The sequence below is a fragment of the Schistocerca americana genome, chromosome 1 (genome assembly GCF_021461395.2).
Source record: "Schistocerca americana isolate TAMUIC-IGC-003095 chromosome 1, iqSchAmer2.1, whole genome shotgun sequence".
NCBI lineage: Eukaryota > Metazoa > Arthropoda > Insecta > Orthoptera > Acrididae > Schistocerca > Schistocerca americana.
The window spans coordinates 361305508-361328634 of record NC_060119.1 but is presented as its reverse complement, the minus strand read 5'-3'; the positions used below and the strand labels follow the sequence as shown (position 1 = coordinate 361328634).

Genomic DNA, 23127 nt, shown 5'->3' with positions numbered 1-23127 from the left:
GAATGTGAATACTTGGCTGTGAGTTCAGAGTTGTCAAATCTCAACGTGAAAAAATGATTGCTGTTATAGATTGATGTTTGGCTTAGCCCGAGATAAACATTCATCTTTACAGTAACCTAACTATATGTCTTATTTCTGATTTTGCTGGAAATTTTAACCTGATAGAACAAAATGCCAACTGACTTTATTTATAAACCATAGAGAATTAAGAACGAGCATTCTGATTGTCAACCGACACATGATATGTCGTGTTCAGTTCCTACCATTCATTGCACCAATAGTTAACAACAGGAGTACATAATGTAGAAGCTATGGGTACATCATAAGTGCACTTTCATTAAATTAGCCCCCCACCTCCCCGGGCTTGCCACTCTTTGGTGGGTTTGTGCTTGGCTGCAGCTGGGCCCCCGCCTTTGCAGCATCTTTTCCCTTCCCTGCTGCATGTCTATCCTCTTGTTATTTTTTTTCCCCTCTATTGGGGAACTTGTCTGGGGTGTTGTTGGGAATGTTCCACACTGTCCAGCTGCTGACATAAGAACAGGCTCACCACTGTTTTTTCGTCCCCTTTTCCTTTCTTCGTTTGCCTTCTCTCGTTCCTCCGCTTCAGTATTTGAGGTTCCTCTTTTCTTAGTCCTCCCTGTGCTCTACTGACGGCCGGCTCATGCATTTGACACATAACAGGTGACTGGATAACGCGTAATTTCCAGCACCAGGTCGACAGGTAGGGTTTGCACATAACCCGTGGTAGAAGCCAGGCCCAGGGAGGGGTAATTGCCTGAGCTGCTACCTTCCCAAATTGCCAATTGGCCCCTCTGTCAGGTGTAACCTGAGGTGTGAACAGTCACCTAAGGCGGGTGTGCCCCCGTGTGAAGGGGTCCCCCAGTTGGAAGGAGCACGCCATCAGAGACACTGGCAATCACGGGGGGATTTTCTCGCAGTGAGCAAATTGTCTTCACAATCAATGTATACGAAATGAGGCTAATGAGTCGAAGACCCTTCCAGCTGCACCATGGTTCCTTGTGGTTTCACTACTGAAGACGGTCAGTCCTATGCCACGGTAAATCTGTTTATTATTCAGAAAGGTATTGATGCAATTGCCAGCCCTGTGAAATCCTGCTCTCTTTTGCTTTTGGTGACTACTTCTGATTCTCAAGCACTACTACTGCTTGCCACCTCACTTCTCCATTGCTATCCTGTTCGTGTCGGGGCCCATACAAAGCTGAATTCTTCTGTGGTATTATGTACACTAGTCTATTAGACGGTCTGGCCAAGGCCGAAATCCAATCATACTCTGATCAGGGTGTCATTGCCGTCCATCGGGTGATGAAAAAGGTAGATTCCTCCTTAGTGCCCATCTGCACTCTTTTTCTCACCTTTGATAGTGTGTTGCTATCATCCAAGAACAAAGCAGGCTATGAAATTATCACAGTCTGACCGTACATTTCGAACCCAATGCGCTGCTACCAGTGTTATCATTTCAACCACACTAGAACATCTTGTCGACACCCAGCCAAATGTTTAATCTGTGGTAGGGATGCGCACAAGGGCAATAGTCAGCCTCACCGTCTTCACTGTATCAACTGCAGTGGTAGCCATGCTGCCTCCTCTTGGGATTGTCCGATGTATCTTGATGAGCCAGCTGTCCCAGAGATCCGGGTAAAGGAAAAAATGCCTTACCCACTCCCTCCCAAGTTATTGACTAGTCGCAAACCCTTTGTTCTCCCGTCTGACACTTATAGTTCTGTTCTTGCTGCCTCTCGCTCCAAGAAGGACATTGCCATGCAGACATGCGACCTAAAATTTAGCTCTGAGGTTCTGAAATTGCCCAGTATCAAGGTAGCATTGCCATCCCCTTGTCCAGCTGTGCAAGCCATCAAACTCTCGCCTCAAGGGGCGAAGCCGCCAGCTACACATCCGGTAGGCCAGAAAGGACAAAAGAGTACTCTCGTGAAGACTTTCCACGTTCCTCTAGCCAACCAGCATTTGAGTCTTCCCCTGCCAACCGGAAAGGCTCGAAGAAGTCCAACAAAGGCAAACTGTATTCTCCTTTGCTGACTCGAAGATCCTCTTTGCCGATATTGCCATGTGATACCTTAGCCCAGCCAGTCTTCGTGTCACCAGTGTGCACCGCCGACCATTTTTCTGTGTTAGACTCCACAGACCGACATCACAAGTAAGCCGATGCTTCTGTGGACCTCATGGAGCAGGATCATCCTGATTCTGTGCCCTGTAGCAGCGAATCTTCGCAGGCTGTCACTCGGCAGCTGCCAAGGTGGACACCCCTTCATTTCCTCCTCATCATGAATCTCCTCCAATGGAACATTCACGATCTTTGGTCCCACAAGGAGAATTTATGGCTGCTTTTAGCATGGCAGCATCCCCTTGTCGTCTGCATTCAGGAAACAAAATTGCATCCTTAATGACCGCTTTGAGCTTTCACATTTCTTCCCGGTTTGTTTTGACCTACCCCCCGAGTTCAGCATTTCATCCCATGGGGGCATCATGCTGCTCATATGGGATGATGATCATAGTCAGTGCATCTCTCTGACTACCCATTTTCAAGCTGTTGCAGTTCGCCTTTTCCTTCCTCACCTGACTTTTTCTCTTTGTACCATTTATATCCCTCCATCCGATGTCAACAGGGCAGACTTCCTTCAGCTTATTGGGAGCTACCTCCCCCATTTCTGCTACTCTGTCACTTTAATGAGCACCGACCTTGGGGTTCTCCCAGAACCTGTCAGAGAGGTGTCCTCTTGGCTGATCTTCATAATCAACTCAACCTTTTCTGCCTTAACACTGGAGCACCCACAGTCCTTTCTGACTGCTCACACACCTATTCCCATTTGGACTGCCCAGCTTGGCCATCGTCTTGAGTGGTCCGTACTTTCTGACGCCTACACGAGCGACCGTTTCCTAAGTGCTGTCTGTTTGCTGACTACTACACCTACTGCGTGCATGCCCATATGGCAGCTTACTAGGGCTGACTGGCAGCTTTACTCCTCCCTGGCGACCTTCAAAGAACAAGATTTCTCCAATTGTGACGACCACATGGAATATCTCACAAATGTTATTCTTACTGCTGCAGAACATTCCATTCCTCGCACTTCCTCTTTACCACTCTGTGTCCCAGTCCCTTAGTGAAATGAGGTACCCCGCAATGCAGTTCGTGCACGGAAATGAGCTTTGCGTGTTTTTAACAGTCGTCCTGCATTCATTATAAACGGATGCATGCAGTGTCGTCACATTCTTTGGGATCGCAAAAAAGCTAGCCACATTTCATTCACTAGTTCTTTTAACAGTTCCACCCCTTTCTCTGTCGTGTGAGCCAACCTCCAATGGCTCTCTGGGACCAAGACCCGTTTGCCAATTTCTGGCCTGTGACAGTAGCAGACAATGTCATCGTGGACCCTACTGCTATCTCCAACACCTTGGGCAGTTGGGCCTTCCTCCATCAGAAACAAGTGGAGGAGGCTCTTCTCAGAATTGTGTGCGCTAAAATGCCGCCTTTACTATGAGGGAGCTAGATCATGCTCTCACTTCATCCCGATCCTCTGTCCCAGGGTAAAATGCTGTCCACATTCAGATGTTGCAGCACCTTTCTCTTGTGGCAAACACTTTCTGCTTAATACGTACACTGCATCTGGGCAGAGGCCACATTTCCCGGACGTTGGCATCATACCCATACCTAAGCCCAGTAAAGACAAAAACGTTCTTCCTAGCTACTGCCTCATCTCTCACTAGCTGTGTTTTCTTTTGTGTTTTTGCCACATGTTGGTGCCGCAGGGCCGTTTAGATGCGCTTGCCATGGGTGTATTGCACGTGCTGGATGTCCTTTAGTGTGATGGTGACACGATTGATATAGATGCCTCCGGCAGGGCCATGATGGTGGAGCTCTGGAAGTGCAGGTTGGTCTTGAAGTCCTGGATGATCTCGTGCACAAGGCACTGGAAGGGCAGCTTGCAGATGAACAGCTCTGTGCTCTTTTGGTAGTGATGGATTTCTCGCAGGGCGACTGTGGCCGGCCTGTAGTGGTGGGACTTCTCGATGCTTTTGCGCAGCGTCTTTCTGGCGGTGGACTTGAGGGCTGTTTGCTTTATGTGGGCCATGGTTAGGGTAGTAGTGGTAGCTAGACAGAGTGGAGCGGCATGTAGGTGCGTGCGCGACGGCATATGATTCACACCTGGCCGATACGGTGGCTAGAGTCTCACAAGCTACTAATGACTGCGCAGTGTGGATTTTGAGCACACTGTTCTGCAGTTGACCATCTCGTTACCTTGTCCACCCATGTCATGAATGGTTTTCTGCAGAAATCCAAGACTGTGGCTGTGTTATTCGATTTGAGGAAGGCATATGATACATGCTGGAAAACTGGTATTCTCCGTAGTCTTTACACGTGGGACTTCCGTGGCCACCTGCCCCATTTCCTTCAGGAATTTTTAAGAGATCGAGTGTCGTCCTCTTTGCTATCGCCATTAACCCTCTAACAGCCTGTTTCCCACTGGGCATCTCCGGCTCCCTTTCGGCTTATAATTTTGCCATCTGTTGCAGTTCTCCACAGACCTGTCTCACTGAGCGGTGTCTGCAGTGATGTCTTGATCATCTTTACCGCTGGAGCATTGACAATGGCTTTCGTTTTTCCACTGACAAAACTCTGTATGAATTTCTGGCAGTGCAATTGGTTTCTCGCACCATGTTTACATCTTGAGCCTGTTGCTCTTCTGTTCATTGAAACTACAAAATTCCTGGGGCTCAAGGCTCGACAGGAAGCACTCTTGGCCCTCCCATGTGTCTTGCGTGGCAACTCGCTCTATGCTAGCCTTCAATGTCCTACATGTCCTCAATGGAACTTTCTGGGGTGCAGATCAAACCACTCTCCTCTGTTTGTACTGGTCCCTTGTCCGTTGAAACCAGGATATGGGTGCTTTGTTTATGTGTCTGCACGTCCATCCATTTTATGCCATCTCAACACTATCCACCATTGTGGCATCTGTTTGGCCACTGGCATGTTTTACACTAACCCAGTTGAGTGTCTGTATGCTGAAGCTGCTAAACTACCACTGTCCTACCGCTGTGACTTTCTCTTCAGTAGGTATACATGCCGTTTGTCTGCCATGCGTGGCCACCCATCATATGCCTCCTCCTTCAATGATTCCTTTAGTCGCCAGTATGGAGCACGTCCCTCTTCTCTGTAACCTCCTGGAGCCTGCTTTTGGCACGTGATGCGGCAGCTTAACTTCACACTACCTTCACCACCTTTGCTTCGTGAAGTGACCCGTGTTAACCTTGGCCTTCATTCACTTGCTAAGGACTCTACTCCAGCCTTGCTCTATAGTCTTCAGTTTCACTACCTTCACATGGAACTTCACAATAGTACTTTTGTGTACACTGATGGCTCTCGTACTGACTTGTGTTGTCAGGTGTGCCCTTATCATTGGCCCCATTGTTTTTCAATATCGGCTTCCGGCACACTGCTAGGTATTTACAGCTGAGCTCTTCACCCTGTATCAGGCCACGGAGACAGACTTTGCAGTTGTGTCCTCTGCTCAGACACTCTCAGCGCCCTTCAAAATCTATGTGCGCTGTACACCGCCCACCCCCTAGTGCACCGGGTCCAGGAAAACTGTCACTTGCTCCCTCTTGGTGGTGCCAGTGTGATGTTTATGTGGGTTCCTGGTCATGTTGTCTGCCAGGAAATGAGGCTGCTGACACTGCTGCGAAGGCTGCAGTCATCATACCTCAGCCCACTAGTTCCTGTATTGCCTCCAGTGATCTCTGTGTTGCCATCTGTCAGGAGGTGGTGTCACTTTGGCATCGCCATTGGCCCTCCCTTAATGGGAATAAGCTCTGGAGTATTAAGCCTCTCTCAGTGGCTTGGACGACCTCCACTCGGCCGTTGCGCTGGGAGGAGGTAATTTTAACTGGGTTGCGCATTGGGCGCTGCCTAAGTTTTAACTGTCCACCACTTCCTGATGGAATGCCCATTTTTAATTGTTCACGTTCCCGCCTGAGTTTGCTGTCTGAGGTATTGGCTGTTTTAACAAATGGTGTGTGGCCTGTCAGCCGTGTTTTACTTTTTACCCATGCGAAGGCCATTTAATTTTTAGTTCTAAGCATCTGTTTCTGTGTGGTGTCTTTTGTAGCCCTTTCTCCACATCTTGAAGAAGGCATATATCTAATGCTGCTGCTACACTTACTGCTGGGGTATTATTGTGGTGTCCAGACATAGCACATCAGACCTCTATTTTGGAAGATACAGCAAATGCAGGTACAACATGATATGGAAACTGGATGAAAAAATTTGTCCTGCTTGACTAAAATATCAGTTACATTATATACAACAGAGGCAGGCATATTTTGATATGCAGTAAGTGTGAATTTGGCTTAAACTTTCTTTGGTGTCAACTTAGAGCAGGTGGGCACGTGGGGGGCATAGGTGGGCAAACAGTTCATGTATGAGCAGACAGGCATCTGCTTCAAAATATAAGCAATTGTATGCCTCTGCTGAGCACCTGTGGGGATGGGTAAGTGACTTGTGTGCACAACAGAACAAGGCAAATGTATGGTGGAATAGGGCCACTTAGCGGGTAACCAGTGCTAACTGCACCTGCCCACAGCCAAACTGATTGGTGGTTGCAGATGCCCATGCCTGTGGGGCAACATTTAAACAGCCTCACATGGAGGGTTGCAACTCAGAAAAATGTAACACAGTGATCAAAGAAGTTGAAAGCCTTACTTGTAGAGCTCTGTTGTCGCTCAACGTGCTTGTGGGCTCTCCTCTGTTTTAAATAAAATTTTGTGAGCTGTTTTACATAATTTCATTCAGCACAGTAAGTATGACGGATAATGAAAAGAAATTCAGTTCTTTATCAAGTACAGATATAAGACTGTAAGATAGGCAAAGCCAAGTTTTTTTTTCACCTAACAGTTTTAAAAAAATTTGAACATGGCTGAAGCAGCAACTGTTGAAAATCTTCACGGTAAATAACAGCCAAACAGTTGCAGCATAAAGATTTATTGAAATCTTTGACCGCAGTTTTGGTATATCTAAATACGAGGGTAATCCCAAAAGTAAAGTCTCCTGTTTTTTTTATAAGCACATAGACCTGTTTATTTCTACAGTGGTTTACATCAGTTTACTGCTTGAACATGTAGCTATTTTTCGACGTAATCACTGTTTCTGTCGATGCAGTTTTGTAGACACTGTGGCAGTTTTTATATGCCCATGTCATACTAGCTCGCTGCCATGCTGTTCAGAAAGTTATGAACCTCTTCTTTCACCTTGTTGTTGGAGCTGAATCGCTGGGACCACAATTAACACTGACAGGTACTGTGAGACTCTGAAAAAACTCAAAAGGGTGATTCAGAACCGGAGAAGAGGAATGTTGAGCAAGGGTGTACACATTCTTCATGACAACGCTTGCGCACACATTGCTCGGCAAACCGTTGCTCTGCTGCAACAGTTTCAGTGGAACGTAATCATCCACCCACCCTATAGTCCTGACTTGGTGCCCAGTGACTATCACCTATTCCCTAGGTTAAAAGGACATTTGGCTGGAAAGCGATTCAGCTTCGACGTTGAAGTTAAAGAAGAGGTTCATAACTTTCTGAACAGCGTGGCAGTGAGCTGGTATGACATGGACATACAAAAACTGTCACAGCATCTACAAAGATGCATCGACAGAAATGGTGATTATGTCGAAAAATAGCTAAATGTTCAAGCTGTAAGTAAACTGATGTAAACCACTGTAGAAATAAACAGGTCTATCCACTTATAAAGAAATAGGAGACCTTACTTTTGGGATTATCCTCATATACCTTCATGAGAAGCAAAAATACACCTGAACAAGATGACACCTTCATTAGCAAAAAACTTGGCAACATAACTGAGATAAAAGAAAAAACGTTTATAGCTTTAAGTAACCATGAAAATTACCAAAGTAATTACAAACACAAAAAATCACATCCTGCAGTGGAGATGCATAAAACAACCGTGCCAAAGCGCGTCGTCAGTAGTTAAAATTAAAATATCACCTCTATCTGTACAGCATAATTATAGAGAGATGGTCGATGTGAACATGTGTACAATTCCACATTTGCTGAACATCTATTGCATACACCACGTAAACTGGATGACGTAGAATTGCTACACAAAGTGAGTAAGGGCTACAAACTGGATCTGTTTGAAGAATTAGAAATTTCCTAACACCTGTCTCAAAAAGGGGATTTATTCTTAACGAACAGGTGCAGCTTAGAAACAAAAATTTTTTGGTTAATTTCAAACCCCTTCTTGCTCTAATGTAATATAGTCTGGCTGACCAGAAGCTAGTTTTCTTGTCTGTTGATGCTGGTGAGATGCTCCTTTCCCGTCTTGGGATTTTACGTATTTTTGATGATTGTTGTTTGCGGTTTTTTGTGTGTAGGTGTGGTTTAAATGATTCTGTTATGTTTTTTATTCATGACGACAGATGGTTTCGATTTACTACAACATTTTGTTCGTTTTTGCTAGTATGTATCCTAGTCTTTAATTTGCGTGAGATTCTTGGGCATACCACTAGTGCCTTATTTCGTTAGATGTGTTCCTTAGTGCAAGCTTCATCTGCTTGACACTAGGACACAGGCAAATAGGTATTCATATTTTCTATTGTATGTAGGTGTTTTAAATGGTTCTGATATGTTTTATTTATTAAGACTGAGGGTTTGAATTAGTATAATCTTTAAAATTTTAATGCGCTGTGTGTTAATGTGCTTGAGTGTCTCGTGCATACCACACGTGCCCCCTCTCCCGGTGAAACTGTCAGCCGTAGTGCTTCCACATCCTCTTCATGCTAGTTCACAGGCTAGGTACTGATAATATGCCCTGTTCGCATCGACCATCTCTTCATAATTATGCCGTACAGATAGAGGTGATATTTTAATTTTAACTACTGACGACGTGCTTTGGCACGATTGTTTTTTGCATCTGCACTGCAGGATGTGATTTTAGTAAGTGACTAAAAGTTTTTCGTGTTTGTAATTACTTTGGTAATTTTCATGATTACTTACAGCTGTAAGTGTTTTTTTTCTTCTGTCTCAGTTATGTTGCCAAGTTCCAGAATGAGATTTTCACTCTGCAGCGGAGTGTGCGCTGATATGAAACTTCCTGGCAGATTAAAACTGTGTGCCCAACCGAGACTCGAACTCGGGACCTTTGCCTTTCGCGGGCAAGTGCTCTACCATCTGAGCTACCGAAGCACGACTCACGCCCGGTACTCACAGCTTTACTTCTGCCAGTATCTCGTCTCCTACCTTCCAAACTTTACAGAAGTCGTGCTTCGGTAGCTCAGATGGTAGAGCACTTGCCCGCAAAAGGCAAAGGTCCCGAGTTCGAGTCTCGGTCGGGCACACAGTTTTAATCTGCCAGGAAGTTTCATGTTGCCAAGTTGTTTGTTAATGAAGGTGTCTTCTTGTTCAGGTGTATTTTTGCTTCTGATGAAGGTATATTTAGATATTCCAAACCTGTGGTCAAGGATTTCAATAAATGTTTATCCTGCATCTGTTTGGCTGTTATCATTTACCATGAAGTAAAAAAAAAATTGTCTAAGTATTTCGTATCGGCTGGAACACTGTCTCTCAACACAGGACAAGCATTTGGTGAGCAGTACAGAATTCAAAGAGCTTGTCTGTAGCAGTGAAAGGTTTAATTGTGTCAAAAGGAGAAATCACTCCCGAAAATTGAAAAATTACAAGTAGATGGAATGTCTGGCCTGTGCTAGCCTTCAGGATTGAAATTTCAGTGCTGACAATAGACATCTTAAATGTATAAAAAAGGGGAGGGGAGAATTCTTTGGGTCCCACACAGCCTGGGATCTGAGTGAGCAGGCTCTCCTTCCCTAACCTAGCAATCCCTCCTTCATGAGGAACAACTAACAGTTCCAAAAGCTAGTTACAGTTTCTCGTATTTATATTTTTTTAGCAGTGCTGGAATTATGCCTCTGTCCAACCATTATGTTTCCATGTAATTTTACAGACCTGATGATCATCTGTTTTACAGATATTGCAATAAGTTGTCTAGAAGGAAAGGGATCAGACTCTTGAGGAAGATACAGATGCAAGACTGCCCAACCCAGTAACTCAGCACTTCCTATTCCAGTCCTGTCACAGGCTTATCCTCTGTCATCACAGGCTGGACCACCTGTGAAAGCAACCATGTCATTAGCAGCTCTGCTGCAATCATTGCACAGCTTTTTATATTGATATGACTACCAACCAGCTGTCCAGAAGAGTGAATGGCCACTGACAAACTATGGCCTAAAGCAAAGTGGACCATCCTGCGGAACACAACGTGCAGCTGAACATAACATGATGAAATTTCAATGGTTGCTTCACAGTTCAGGCCATCTGGATCCTCCCCTCCACCACCAGCTTCTCTGAACTGCATAGATGAGTGTTGTCCTTGGAACACATTCTCTGCTCCCAAAATTATCCCGGCCTCAACTTACAATTACCTAATGTTCCCACACTATTCACACAATGGTTTCTGCCTCTTCAGTCTATCACCTCCCTATACATGTGCCATCATTCTCACTGTGTGCTGCTCTCTGCCAATGCGCCCACCATTCTTTCTTCCTCTCCTTTCCTCCTTCCCCCTGTGGGTGTGGGGTTAGAATAGGCCTGAGGTATTCCTGCCTGTTGTAAGAGGTGACTAAAAAATGTCTTACACGTTTCAGCGTTTATGTGATGGTCCCCTGTAGGGTTTGACCTCCATTTTTAAAAATTTTCCTGAAGACTGAGCCAGTTGGGGAAGAACGGGTGCATATTGTCCATGTGCTGAGTCCTATCGCATCCTTTGTCGACGTGGATTTGCACTTCTGTTCATTCTCCATCTGTTGGGCGAAGTCACCTTCCTGGGTGCATATTTTTCCATCAACTATGCAGTATTGTTTTCTATGTTGACGAAAATGGACTTGTTTGCTTGGTTGCACCTGGTATCCAACAAAGTAGCCAGTCCCTTGTGGTGGGGCCGCAATGTACCCTGTTGGTTGTAACCTTCTGACCACACAGGGATCTTTCTCCTGATGCCTGCCTCGTTAACTCCCCATGTATGCCGAGGAGTAGATGCCTGTCACCCAGAGGCATCAGGACTCCTGGCAATGGCCATCCTGCCAGATGGCCTTTGCTGCGGCTGGGTGGCGCCTGTGGGGAGAGGCCCCTGGTCGGAGTGGATGGCATCAGGGCGGATGACACGCGATGAAGCGTAGTATATCCTATCTTGCTAGTGGTGAAAAGTTTGGGGAGGTGGAGGGCTTGTCCAAAATTAGATCTGGGTCAGTCTTGATCAAAACAGCATCCTCTGCCCAGTCACGGGTGTTATTCGCTTGTGACATGCTGGGGGATGTTTCTGTCACCATCATGCCCCATAAGAGCTTAAATATATGAGCTGCACGCCAGTTTAGAGCGCCGAGGTGTACATTTCGTTCATCGTGTCCCCCGGGGTCCGAGGGATAATCAGTTTGCCACCAGTGCCTTCATCTTGGCCTTCGAAGGTGATACATTACCTGAGAAGGTCAAGGTGATGCTCTTCCACTGTGACAATCCCTCACACAATGTGGTGCTTTAAATGCTGGAAGTTTGGCCATATCTGTTCCCGCTGTACTTCCAGCGTCACATGTCGAGATTGCGGACGCCCATCACATCCTAATACCCCATGTGCCCTGTCTCCCGTCTGTGTCATCTGCAGAGAGCACCATTTGCCTTGCTTGCCTGACGGCAGGATTCTCCAGAAAGAAAGGAAAATCATGGCGTACAAGACCCTGGACCAACTGACCTACACTGAGGCTAAGAGGAAATTTGAACGCCTACATCCTGTACGTATGACATTGTCTTACGCCGCTGCTGCAACAGTTCTTGTCCCATGAGCTCCACCAACCCCCGTCACCTTTCAGAGCCAGAAGACTACACCTGCCCCCTTGATGGTGGGGGGGCATTTCCCTCCCTGTTGTTCCTGCACCCTACCACCCCTCGCCCCCTCAACCATTGGGGATATCAGTCCCCGCTCCTGTGCCAGAGTAGCGGAACTATTCTTCAGCTCCTCTTGCTAGGAAGGGGTCCCTTGGTTCACTCCTTTCCCAGGTTTCTGCTAGTGGGAAAGATGACACCCGCCACCGACTGAAGAGCCCAAAAGCAGCTGGTTGCAGGGCTTCATGCTCGTACTCAGTCCCAGAGACTGTATCAGTCATCCAGGGAGAGCCAAGGAGCAGTGAGAGAAATCCAAAAACGAGATCCCCAAGACCAAGGCATTTGCGGTGGCACCCACACCACCGCTACCTACAAGCTGTGTGTCTGCAGATGAGGTGGAGATTCTGGTGTCTGCTGAGGACCTAGATTGCGCCGGACCCTCAGACACAATGGGTATAGACTGCTCAAGAAATAAGTCGGTGGCGGCAGTTGACCCTGAGGTGTAAACTGCCCATTGAATGTTCCATGCCTTCCCAGCCTCACGATCAAATTATCCTTCAGTGGAATTGCGGCTGTGTTTTCCACCACCTGGCTGAGTTATGACAACTGTCAAGCTTTACACCTGCTTTTTGCATTGCCCTCCAGGAAACCTGGTTCCCAGCAATGAGGACACCTGCACTCCGCGGCTATAAGGGATCTTAACAGGAACAGTAGCGACTATAATTGTGTGTCAGGTGGAGTTTGCATTTATGTCCTAAACTCAGTCTGTAGTGACACTGTGCCCCTTTAAACCCCTCTTGAAGCTGTGGCTGTCAGAACAAGGACAATGCAGGAACTAACTGTGCTTACTGGCCGAGGCAGAGATGTCAAAACTTTACTGTCTCAGTTCGACCTCTGTCTATTAAATACTGGGGCTGCCACACATTTCAGTGTGTCTCATGGTAGTTACTCGGCCATTGATGTATCAATTTGCAGCCCAGGACTTCTCCCACCCGTCCACTGGAGAGCACGACAACCTGTGTGGTAGTGACCACTTCCCATTTTCCTCACTGTCCCGATGTCAGGCCCATGGATGGAGAAACTTTCACCTCTGCTGCCACCGTTGAATCTCTCCACACGGCACCAACAGTGTGATGGTTGAGCAGGTGACTACGACAATCGTTTCTGTGGCAAAAAACACGATCCCTTGCTCTTTAGGGTGCCCCCGGCAAAAGGCAGTCCCTTGGTGATCGCCGGAAGTCACTGAAGCAATTAATGAGCATAGGTGAGCTCTACAGCGGTATAAGCGGCACCATTCCCTGGAGCACCTCATAGCCTGTAAACGGCTCCATGCCCACGTTTGCCAACTTATCAAACGACAGAAGCAGTAGTGTTGGGAGAGATATGTCTCGGCCATTGAGTGCCATACGTCACCTTCCCAAGTCTGGGCAAAGATCAAATGTGTTTTCAGCTACCAGACCCCAACAGGTGTTCCTGGTGTTAACATAAATGGCGTGTTCTCTACCGACACAAACATGATTGCTGAGCACTATGCTCGAGTCTCTGCATTGGAGAATTACCCCACAGCCTTTCGCACTGTCAAACGGCGGCTGGAAGGGATAGTCCTCTCGTTCACTGTACACCACAGTGAATATTATAACACTCCATTTACAGAATGCAAGCTCTTCAGTGCCCTTTCACATTGCCCCAACACAGCTCCTGGGCCAGATCGGATCCACAGTCACATGATTAAACATCTCTCATCTGACTACAGGCGACATCTCCCTAGTCATCTTCAACTGGATCTGGTGCGATGGCATCTTTCCTTCGCAATGGCGGGAGAGCACCATCATTCAGGTGCTCAAATCCGGTAAAAACCCACTTGATGTGGATAGCTATCAGCCCATCAGCCTCACCAAAATTCTTTGTAGGCTGCTGGAAAGTATGGGTTTCTGCAGTTGGGTTGGGTCCTAGAGTCATGTGGTGGTCTACTGGCTCCATCTCAGGGCGGCTACCGCCATGGACGCTCTACCACTGATAATCTTGTGTCTCTCAAATCTGCCACCTGAACAGCCTTTTCCAAATGCCAGCACCTGGTTGCCATCTTTTTTGATTTACGAAAAGTGTATGACACATCTTGGCAACATCATATCTGTGCCATATTATACGACTGGGGTCACTAAGGCCCGCTCTCAATTTTTATCCAAAATTTTCTGTTGCTTTGTACTTTCCATTTTCAGGTTGTTGCCCTCCATAGTTCCCCCAGTTCCAGGAGAATGGGGTCCCCCAGGGCTCTGTATTGAGTGTATCTCTATTTTTAGTGGCCATTAATGATCTAGCGGCAGCTGTCAGGTTGTCCGTCTCACCCTCTCTGTATGCAGACAACTTTTGCATTTCGTATTGCTCCACCAGTACTGGTGTTGCTAACTGGCGTCTGCAGGGAGCTGTGCACAAGGTGCAGTCATGGGCTCTAGCCCACGGTTTCCAGTTTTCGGGTGCAAAGTCTTGTGTTATGCACTTCTGTTGGCGTCGTACCATTCGTCTGGAACCAGAGCTTTACCTTAATGATGATCCACTCACTGTAGTGGAGACATATCGATTCCTAGGACTGGTTTTCGACATCCGATTGACTTGGCTTCCTCACCTTCGTCAGCTTAAGTGGAAGTGTTGGCAGCGCATCAATGAGCAACACCAACTGGGATGCAGATCGCTCTATACTGCTGCAGCTCAACAGAGCCCTTGTTCAATCCCTCCTTGACTATGGGAGTGTGGTTTATGGTTTGGCGGGACCTTCAGCATTGTGTTTACTTGACCCAGTGCACCACTGTGGCATTCACATAGCGACAGGAGCTTTTAGGACGGGTCCAGTGATCAGCGTCCTGGTGGAGGCCGGAGTCCCTCCATTGCAGGTTAGACATGCACAACTGCTGGCCAGCTACGTTGCAGACATTCATGGTTCTCCTGCACTTCCAAATTACTGTCTCCTTTTCCCACCCACAGCAGTTCATCTCCCACATGGGCGATGCAGGTCAGGGCTTCCAGTTGCAGTTCGTGTCTGATCCCTTCTTTCCAAACTGGAGTTCTTTCCGTTGCCACCTATAATTGTTTTCCTGTTGTGTCCATGTTGGTTGTCCTTCTGTCATTCTTCTGGTTCTTCCTTTTTCCTGTTATTGTGCTGTCCCCTTTCTTTTCTTGTTTCCCTTGTGTAATTATTTTACTGGGAACAAGGGACTGATGACCTCACAGTTTGGTCCCTTCCCCCCTTCCTCCAGACAAATAAATCAACCAACCAACCAAACTACCTACCTTTCCTCCTCTCCATTCCCCCTGCTTCCCCACAGCTTCCTGAGGCTGTGTGGGGCAGTCTTATACTGCCCCTCCCCCAGTGAGCACTCTTTCTCCACCTGCAACCTGCTTTCCCTCCTCCTTGTGTGACCAATTCCTAATTGCTGCTTTCATTCTGTGTAACAGCAGCAGTCTGATTAAAGAAGCCAGGTACGGTGATTGTGTGTGTGTGTGTGTGTGTGTGTGTGTGTGTGTGTGAGGTGTGCCTGCTTAGGCGCGTGCCCCCCCCCCCCCCCACTCTCTCTCTCTCTCTCTCTCTCTCTCTCTCTCTCTCTCTCTCTCTCTCTCTGAAATTTGAGATCCTCGGAAGTGTTCAGGTTCAAAGCAGTTTCAGTGCAATGATACAGCTGCCCATTCTTTAATTTGTTTTTCCATGTACTACAATTTCATTACATAGTGCTGGAGCATGTAACTGTTTTATTTCATTCTGCTAGGTTGATATCTTATTCCCACACAGAGAAAAATTAGAAATATTTCTTTGTGGTAATATTTACTCCATATAATTCTTGTCATAAAGAATATGTCAACTTACGATGTTCTTTGCACTTTAAGGATAGGGAAATATGAAAGAGCTGAAGCACTTGGATGGACTGGATGGAAGAACTCTTCTTTTGAATGCAACCAGAGCTTTCCACGTATAAGTAAGCCGCGTATAATCAGGGACGAGATCAATCTTGACACTCCACTAAGGAAAAAAATGGAGCGCATCAGAGGTATGTGTATTCTTTCATCATAATTGATTAAGTTTAACACATTATGAAACAATTATGATCTACCTTATGTTTTATCCTTTACATTTCTAATTTTTTTTCCTTGTTTTTATCCTGAGTAGACATGTTTTCCACTTTTTTGTTTATCAATGTGTCTTGTTGTATTATTAAGATTTATTTTGCTTAGTGATTTAGAAAGTGTGGTAATGATCTGTGTCTTTTTGTAGTTCCTGTGATGCTGCACATTGTTATTGAGTTTCTTGCACTCATGTTAAAATCACTGAAAATTAGTATAAAATGCTTTTGAATGTAATCACAATTGAGTATGTGTCAGTGTCGCCTTCCTACTTAATAGTCTAACACAGAAGGAAGAATTTGTTTTAATGTTTGAGCATGTGAAGTAACACTTCCTGTGGCTTGTCAAAACAACATAAATGGAAATAGCTAATACAGTGATCAAACTGAATATTAGTTGGAATGTGTCGGTGCTTTAACAGTTTTAAATCTTAGCAAACACAGGTGTTACCTGCAGGGGCCACAGTGACTACTGTAATTGATGTACAGATAAACCACCAAAGGTCGTGTACGTATTGACATGAGCATCCTCTCGTGTATTCATTGCTCTGGTGGCAAATGTTAGAAGTTTATGATCTCTCTTATGTTTCCTGCTTTACAGTACCCCATTTTCTTGCTTTTGTCAGGTGAAGTTATATGATATTTATGTTTCATATCTTATGAGAAAAAAAAATTAAATAGATTGAGTAAAGGACAACCTGCGGTGATTTTACTGTACATTAATCTCAGTTCTATTACTGTATGTTTGCTGTTTCCTTCTCCTGCCTTTTAAACTGGCACATTCAGTTGTGTATTGGGAGGTCAGCAATTTGAAAAGTAATGCAAACTACTTTGAAGTTATTGATTATACTGTGCAACAGGTACTATGTAAAATGTTAATGGCAATTGGATATTTACCTCAGACTTTTATGTCTGGCTTTTCACTTGATTATTTAGCCATTGAGTTCTATACATTTACAATAAACTGTAAACAAGTAGCTAATTTTCATACTTTTCAACCGCACAAACAGTTATGCTTTTGCTCTTGTTTGACAATCTGCTCAGTAATTAATTTGTTTCTGATATAAAGCCGTTATATGCTCCCACATTAATACTACATAGACATTTAACGATCTGCCAGATTGTCGTACCTGAATGTAGTGTGTGCAGCCAATTGTAAGGAAATTAGGCTGGGCACACAGGTGTTCAGGACAAGCCCCATTTCCAACCTCTGCAAAGATACCGGCAAGTCATTACACTGTGTGTCAGTGATTCTCATTCAGTGACAAATATATAAAATTGTTAAATAACTCGGGTACCTGCATACCACATAGCTGCTCACCCACCCATTGAGTGTGTTTTTATTTATTTTGATTGAAACACGAAATTCTGGAATATTACAATGTAAGTGTCAAAATTAAATGTGTCAAAATTGTGGGATATTTCAAAATTAAACCAAGATGTCAGTATCAGCTGGTGATTTGGTGTGATGTTCGCAAGATTCCATTGCATTGGATGCATCCTATGTTTCTGTTACTCCCACTTCTAATGGACATCTGCAAGTGACAATTGTCTTCCTCTGAAAGTGACGGTCTGTAGATGCCTTGCCTGGGCTCTGTGTATTGTGGCAGCTGGGAGTCGGAAGCATGTTGGGGAGAAGTATGTCCCAACATTAATGCTGTAGCCGGCCGCTGTGGCCGAGCGGTTCTAGGTGCTTCAGTCTGGAACTGCGCGACCGCTACGGTCGCAGGTTCGAATCCTGCCTCGGGCATGGATGTGTGTGATGTCCTTAGGTTAGTTAGGTTTAAGTAGTTCTAAGTTCTAGGGGACTGATGACCTCAGATGTTAAGTCCCATAGTGCTCAGAGCCATTTGAACCATCCTATGCTGTACTTATAGTGTATCCATTATCATGTTTACAAGATTTTGTAAAATGCAGTTTCCTGCAGGTCCCATGACAAAATTTTTGTCTCCTTATACTGTGTATCATTTTTACACATGAGGATGGGTTCAGCAGTAATTGATTTGTTTTTAGAGAAGCCTGATGTGCTAGATGTTTTCTTCCATTCTTATTTTTCCAATGTATTTTTCCTGCAGTCACATGGATGCATAGTATTATTTTTGAGGAATGAAGGGGGGGGGGCAGAATGAGGTTGGTTCTTCTGGACGTGTGAAAACCGTTTAGGAAGACCGTTGGAGTGTGAATCTTCCTTATTTGCTGCCAAGATTTGAGTTGGAGTGCGGGTCTTACTTCTGGATTACTGAAAGGATTCTTCTTGAATAAAGTTTTTTGATGTTGGAACTCGTGTTAGAGACTTACTTCATCAGAAAGTATTCCAGCTCTGTGAATGAGCATTTTGAGTAAACTATTTTTGTGTGGTGGATACTGATCACTTGACCTATGTATACATGGCCTAGGTACACATTTTGTGTGTGTGTGTGTGTGTGTGTGTGTGTGTGTGTACGTACCACTGTTAAAGAAGAATAGCTACACTGGTAGTTTGTTCGCAGTACTATACATTTAACAGAAGATAGGTAGATATAAACACATGTTTGATGAGGAAGTCAGTTGCGAATATAAGAAATGACAAATTGAGAGATTGTTGGAGACATTTTAGTGAAAAGTGATACCATGTCGATACTGGTCGTAATGGTTTTGTTGTGAAGAGACAGTACTTCCAAATGTGTTGACGTCCATGTAGTTTGATATATGATAATATTTCACTATGACTCAACTGAGAACGGTGGTGAGGTATTTGACCAAGTCTTAATGTAATTGTTTGTAAACGACGAAGTTCTTGGAGATTCATGCAGAGAAACCTTTTACTGGTTATGAGGAATATTATTATTGTGTGTCCTGGTTGAAGTGAATCACTTCTTTGGCCTATTAATTATCCCTATGATTTCTTCACAATAAAGGATGGCAGCCAAAAACAGTTGCAGGATAGAATTTTTTTATTAAAATTAAAAATAAAAATAAGAATTTTAATAAAAAAATTCTATCCTGCAACTGTTTTTGGCTGCCATCCTTTATTGTGAAGAATTTTAACAGTTGCTGCTGCAGCCATGTTTAAAATCTTGATATCCCTATGATTGTTTCACTTCACAATTTTTTGAGAAAAAAGTGTAGTTTCGTATCTTTGTTTTATAATGTTCTAGATCAGCTCAATTTTAAGGTCAAGGAGGGTGACTCCATTGGCTGCTCAACTCTTTTCTGTAATCATGATTTGCTTACGAGATATTCCACAACATACAACTCTTGAGTTCTACAGCTTGTCCACAATAAGTTGAAGATTCGTGCATTGGCTGTTGGGAATGGCAGGTGGTGTGTTGTGCACCTGCATTAGGTGAGAGGGAGAGGAGCAGTGAGAGGAAGACTGCATCAGTAATACTTCATGCCAAGGAACAGCTTAATATTGCCAGTTCTCAGAGAAATTGAATATCTTTCAACTAGCACCATTCCATTTCTGGCAGCACCAGCAAAATTGTCAAGCTATTGTGGAAATTCTGTACATAGTCCTGGATGCACTGGAGATGATAATTTGTTACCATAGAAAGAAGTTTCTCAGCTGTTCCCATTTTTAGTACTCTTCGGGTCATCCAATAAATGTACCTAGCAGACTAAACAATAATAGCAAATAATTGTAATGGAGTAGGTTTATCTCCCAATCATCTGAGAGTCTTGAGGTGACTGTACAATACAATGCAAGAGGCATACAGTTTGGCACAGTAGTGACAGGTGGTCCCAGGTGGAGCAGCTTCTATCTTTCCATTTCATCTCAGAATTTCCTTTTACTACACTGCCTCTTATCAGTTGCTGTTTTCTTCAAAAATAAGTTCCCTGTGATGGACTAAGTTTCTAGTGGTCGAGGGCTGAGGCCTCCCAGTTGTTAACATTAATGTGGTACATTTTCATGTTGGCCTTAATTACATCTGTATATCATTTCATCTAACCACCCAAACATCGTTTGACCTCTGATGACTCAGAGTAAAACACTTGTTTGTGTTTGCAATTATTGGGCATGCAGACTGCAGACTATATCTCCTACCCACATTAGCTGGCATCTTAAAACCATCGCTTCTGCATTGGTTCTATGTGCTCTTCAAGGATGCTGATATTTGTGTGTCTATCTCACCTTATTGTATGCAAAACCCTACTTGGTTGTCAATGATGGTATTTTTCCAGCCATTTTACATGCTGCCTGATCCATATCCAGGATTCATATCCATAAAGCAGGGATGGAATTACTGGTCCGTGTTGCAGCATTGACAATGTGGTTGTCAGATACACAGATCGTAGTCTGGCGAAGGATGCTCTATATTTCCATTGGATGAGAGGATGCTGCGAAGGTAAGAAAAGGTATTAACAACTTGAGGACTCACTCGTTGGTGGTGACAATGGAATTTCTTTGTCCTTCCTGAGGTGGGGGTTGGTGAAGGATTTGTGTTTTGCAGGTATTAAGACCTATCTTTTTATATGCTGTGGAGGAGCCATTCAGGATTAATACTACCGTATTTACTCGAGTCTAAGCCGCACTCGAATCTAAGCCGCACCTGAAAAATGAGACTTGAAATAAAGGAAAAAAAATTTCCCGACTCTAAGCCGCACCTGAAATTTGAGACTCGAAATTCAAGGGGAGAGAAAAGTTTTAGGCCGCATCTCCAAATCGAAACAAAGTTGGTCCACTGTAATATGAGACAATTTAGGCCGAATGAATGACAATACAGCTACAGTAGTTTGGTTTGAGTCGTAAGCTTAGCAGTTAAGCTTTACCAGGTAGCCATTGCTATGCGTCAGGCGCTCCGTACGTATTTATACGGGTACCCTTCCTTTTTCACGTGCTTCATATGGTTTGAATTGATTGCTTATTTTTCTTTGATCTGATAAGCGCAGTTTTCTTTGTTATAGGTGTTTACGTCACTCTACACTGAAAATGCATTACTGTACTGTGTCATGCATTGTTTGTCGTACTCTGATACTGCGTGTTTACGGCCTGTCGCCGATCGCGGCATGGCTTGCTTTTGTGCGCGCTACCGCCGCTTACAAATAAAAAAAAAAAAGAGAGAGAGAGAGGAATCGTCTCATTAGCGAAACAATGGCAAGAGACTGCTACTTGTTGTTACTTACACTGCTGCTTTCTTTGATAATGATCAACAAGAACCAAATAATAGACTGCGTATGATAGAAGATGTTCTGAACGAGAGTTTAGCGAAAATTTTTCTCCGTTTTAAAATCTTTGCAGGTGCCTCTTTAGTACATTACATTCTGCACAGAAATTAGAGTCATCTTAGATTTAAAAATATAGTCAATTGCCTCGCTTCATTTCTGACTGTATCACTGTTTAGCATAAGAATAATACGAATATAAACATGACATGATATGTATATTCATCCGTGTTTGCTGTTGTCTCGCTCTAGTTTTGTGGTTTATTACGCAGACAGGATTTAAATGAGATAGCAGCAAACACGAAACAATACATGGAAAAATGTTTATATTCGTATTATTCTTATGGTGACGAGAATACTGCATGTGATTCACAATTTATAAAAGTTCCTATTAGCAACCATCTCTTCTCACAGATAGGAAAAAATTCAGAACGTAGAGTTGGCCATATTGACAAACATTCTAAACATTCTTGCCAGTCGGGTTTTTGTAGTACATTGAAATGCTGCTACATTCGAAGATGAACAATACGGAATTTGTATTTACTTCGTTGGATAATGTATGAAAATGAAAATGCAATGGTCTAAACTCAGCGCGGAGGAAAAAAGCTTGTCTTCTACCTTTTTTTTTTTATATTTATTTACTGACGCAGAGGTTTTGGCGCCAGTATTTATCTTTGTGCCTACAAAGCATGCCTGTGTAGCGCTACATATATTCGACGGCAGAACTAAGTTGTGGCGGCACCCACCGACATTTTTAAGAACTTCCGCTTGCTTTGCACTCGATTCTAAGCCGCAGGCGGTTTTTTGGATTACAAAAACCGGAAAAAAAAGTGCGGCTTAGATTCGAGTAAATACGGTAGTTTTTCTTTGCACTAAGCTGCAACTGCATCATCAGCATACTATAATTGAAATAATGCTGCAGAACACGTTAAGAGTTCTTGCTTTTAGATGACTCAAATTAAATGGTTTCCAATCCATTCCGGAGGAAGTTCGTCTTTGACTAACTGCATGATAGCTGCAACATGGAAGGAAAATAACATGGGGCAATCATACATTGTTGTTTAGGACTGTTATTGTTATGGAATGGCTCACCAACAAGGTCATTACCGGTGACAGTTGCTGTCATATCTGTGCAGAGCAATTTCAAGATGGCAATAGATTTCTGTGGAAAACCATAAAGAACTAAAATCTTCGATAGAGCTTTCTAGTTTACAGAATCAAATGCATTATTGAGTTACATAAAGGCAATGTAAAGAGGTCTACTTTTTTCCCTGCCTTTTTCTTGAAGCTGTGAATATCGTGTGTGATCCTCTAGAAGGTCTGAAGCTGCACTGGTTTTCTGGTAGTAATTCCTCCAATAAGGGCATAGCACACTGAGGGTAATTAGCTTTCCCAAAGTAGACAGCAACAACATTCCCCAGTACTTATTGCAGTCTATCACATTTCATAAATATGGAAACCACCAAACTATTTCTGAAATCAAGAGGCATTTCTTCAGTGTTCCAGGTTTTAACAATCAGTTCGTGTCCCTCATCACCTTTTTTGAGAGCTTTTGTCAGGACCAGTGGCCTTGTGTTGCTTTGCTTTGCTTAACTTCATTAGTATTGTGGAGAGCCAAGTTGTTCTTGATGGGTGTTTGTTCTTTCATGTCCTGCACTTTTTCATCAATAACCGATTCGTGATTCAGATGTTCAAAATGTTCCTTCCACCTATTCTTGATGGAGCATTGATCTTTTAGACGTGTACGCTTGTCATTGGACCAGGGGTGGATGAACCATAAACTGGTTTTGTTGCTTGGAAGAACTGTCCCATATCTTTGTCCACAAGATACCGCAGCCCTCATTATCCACTATGTATCCTTCAGTGCGTGGGTAGTTCTTTGTACTTTTACCTTGGTAGGAGGAAAGGCTGGAGTTCATGTAATTTTCAGTGCTTCAATT

General features: G+C 44.1%; 1 protein-coding gene across 2 annotated transcripts in view; it reads left to right on the top strand.

Moving 5' to 3' along the window:
- Positions 1–23127, top strand: part of LOC124600024 (PAS domain-containing serine/threonine-protein kinase) — a 218715-nt gene that overhangs the window by 12316 nt on the left and 183272 nt on the right. For both annotated transcript variants that reach the window (XM_047136127.1, XM_047136126.1), the window contains exon 4: positions 15811–15971. In XM_047136127.1, coding sequence (XP_046992083.1) covers positions 15811–15971 — 161 coding nt within the window. The remainder of the gene's footprint in view (positions 1–15810; positions 15972–23127) is intronic.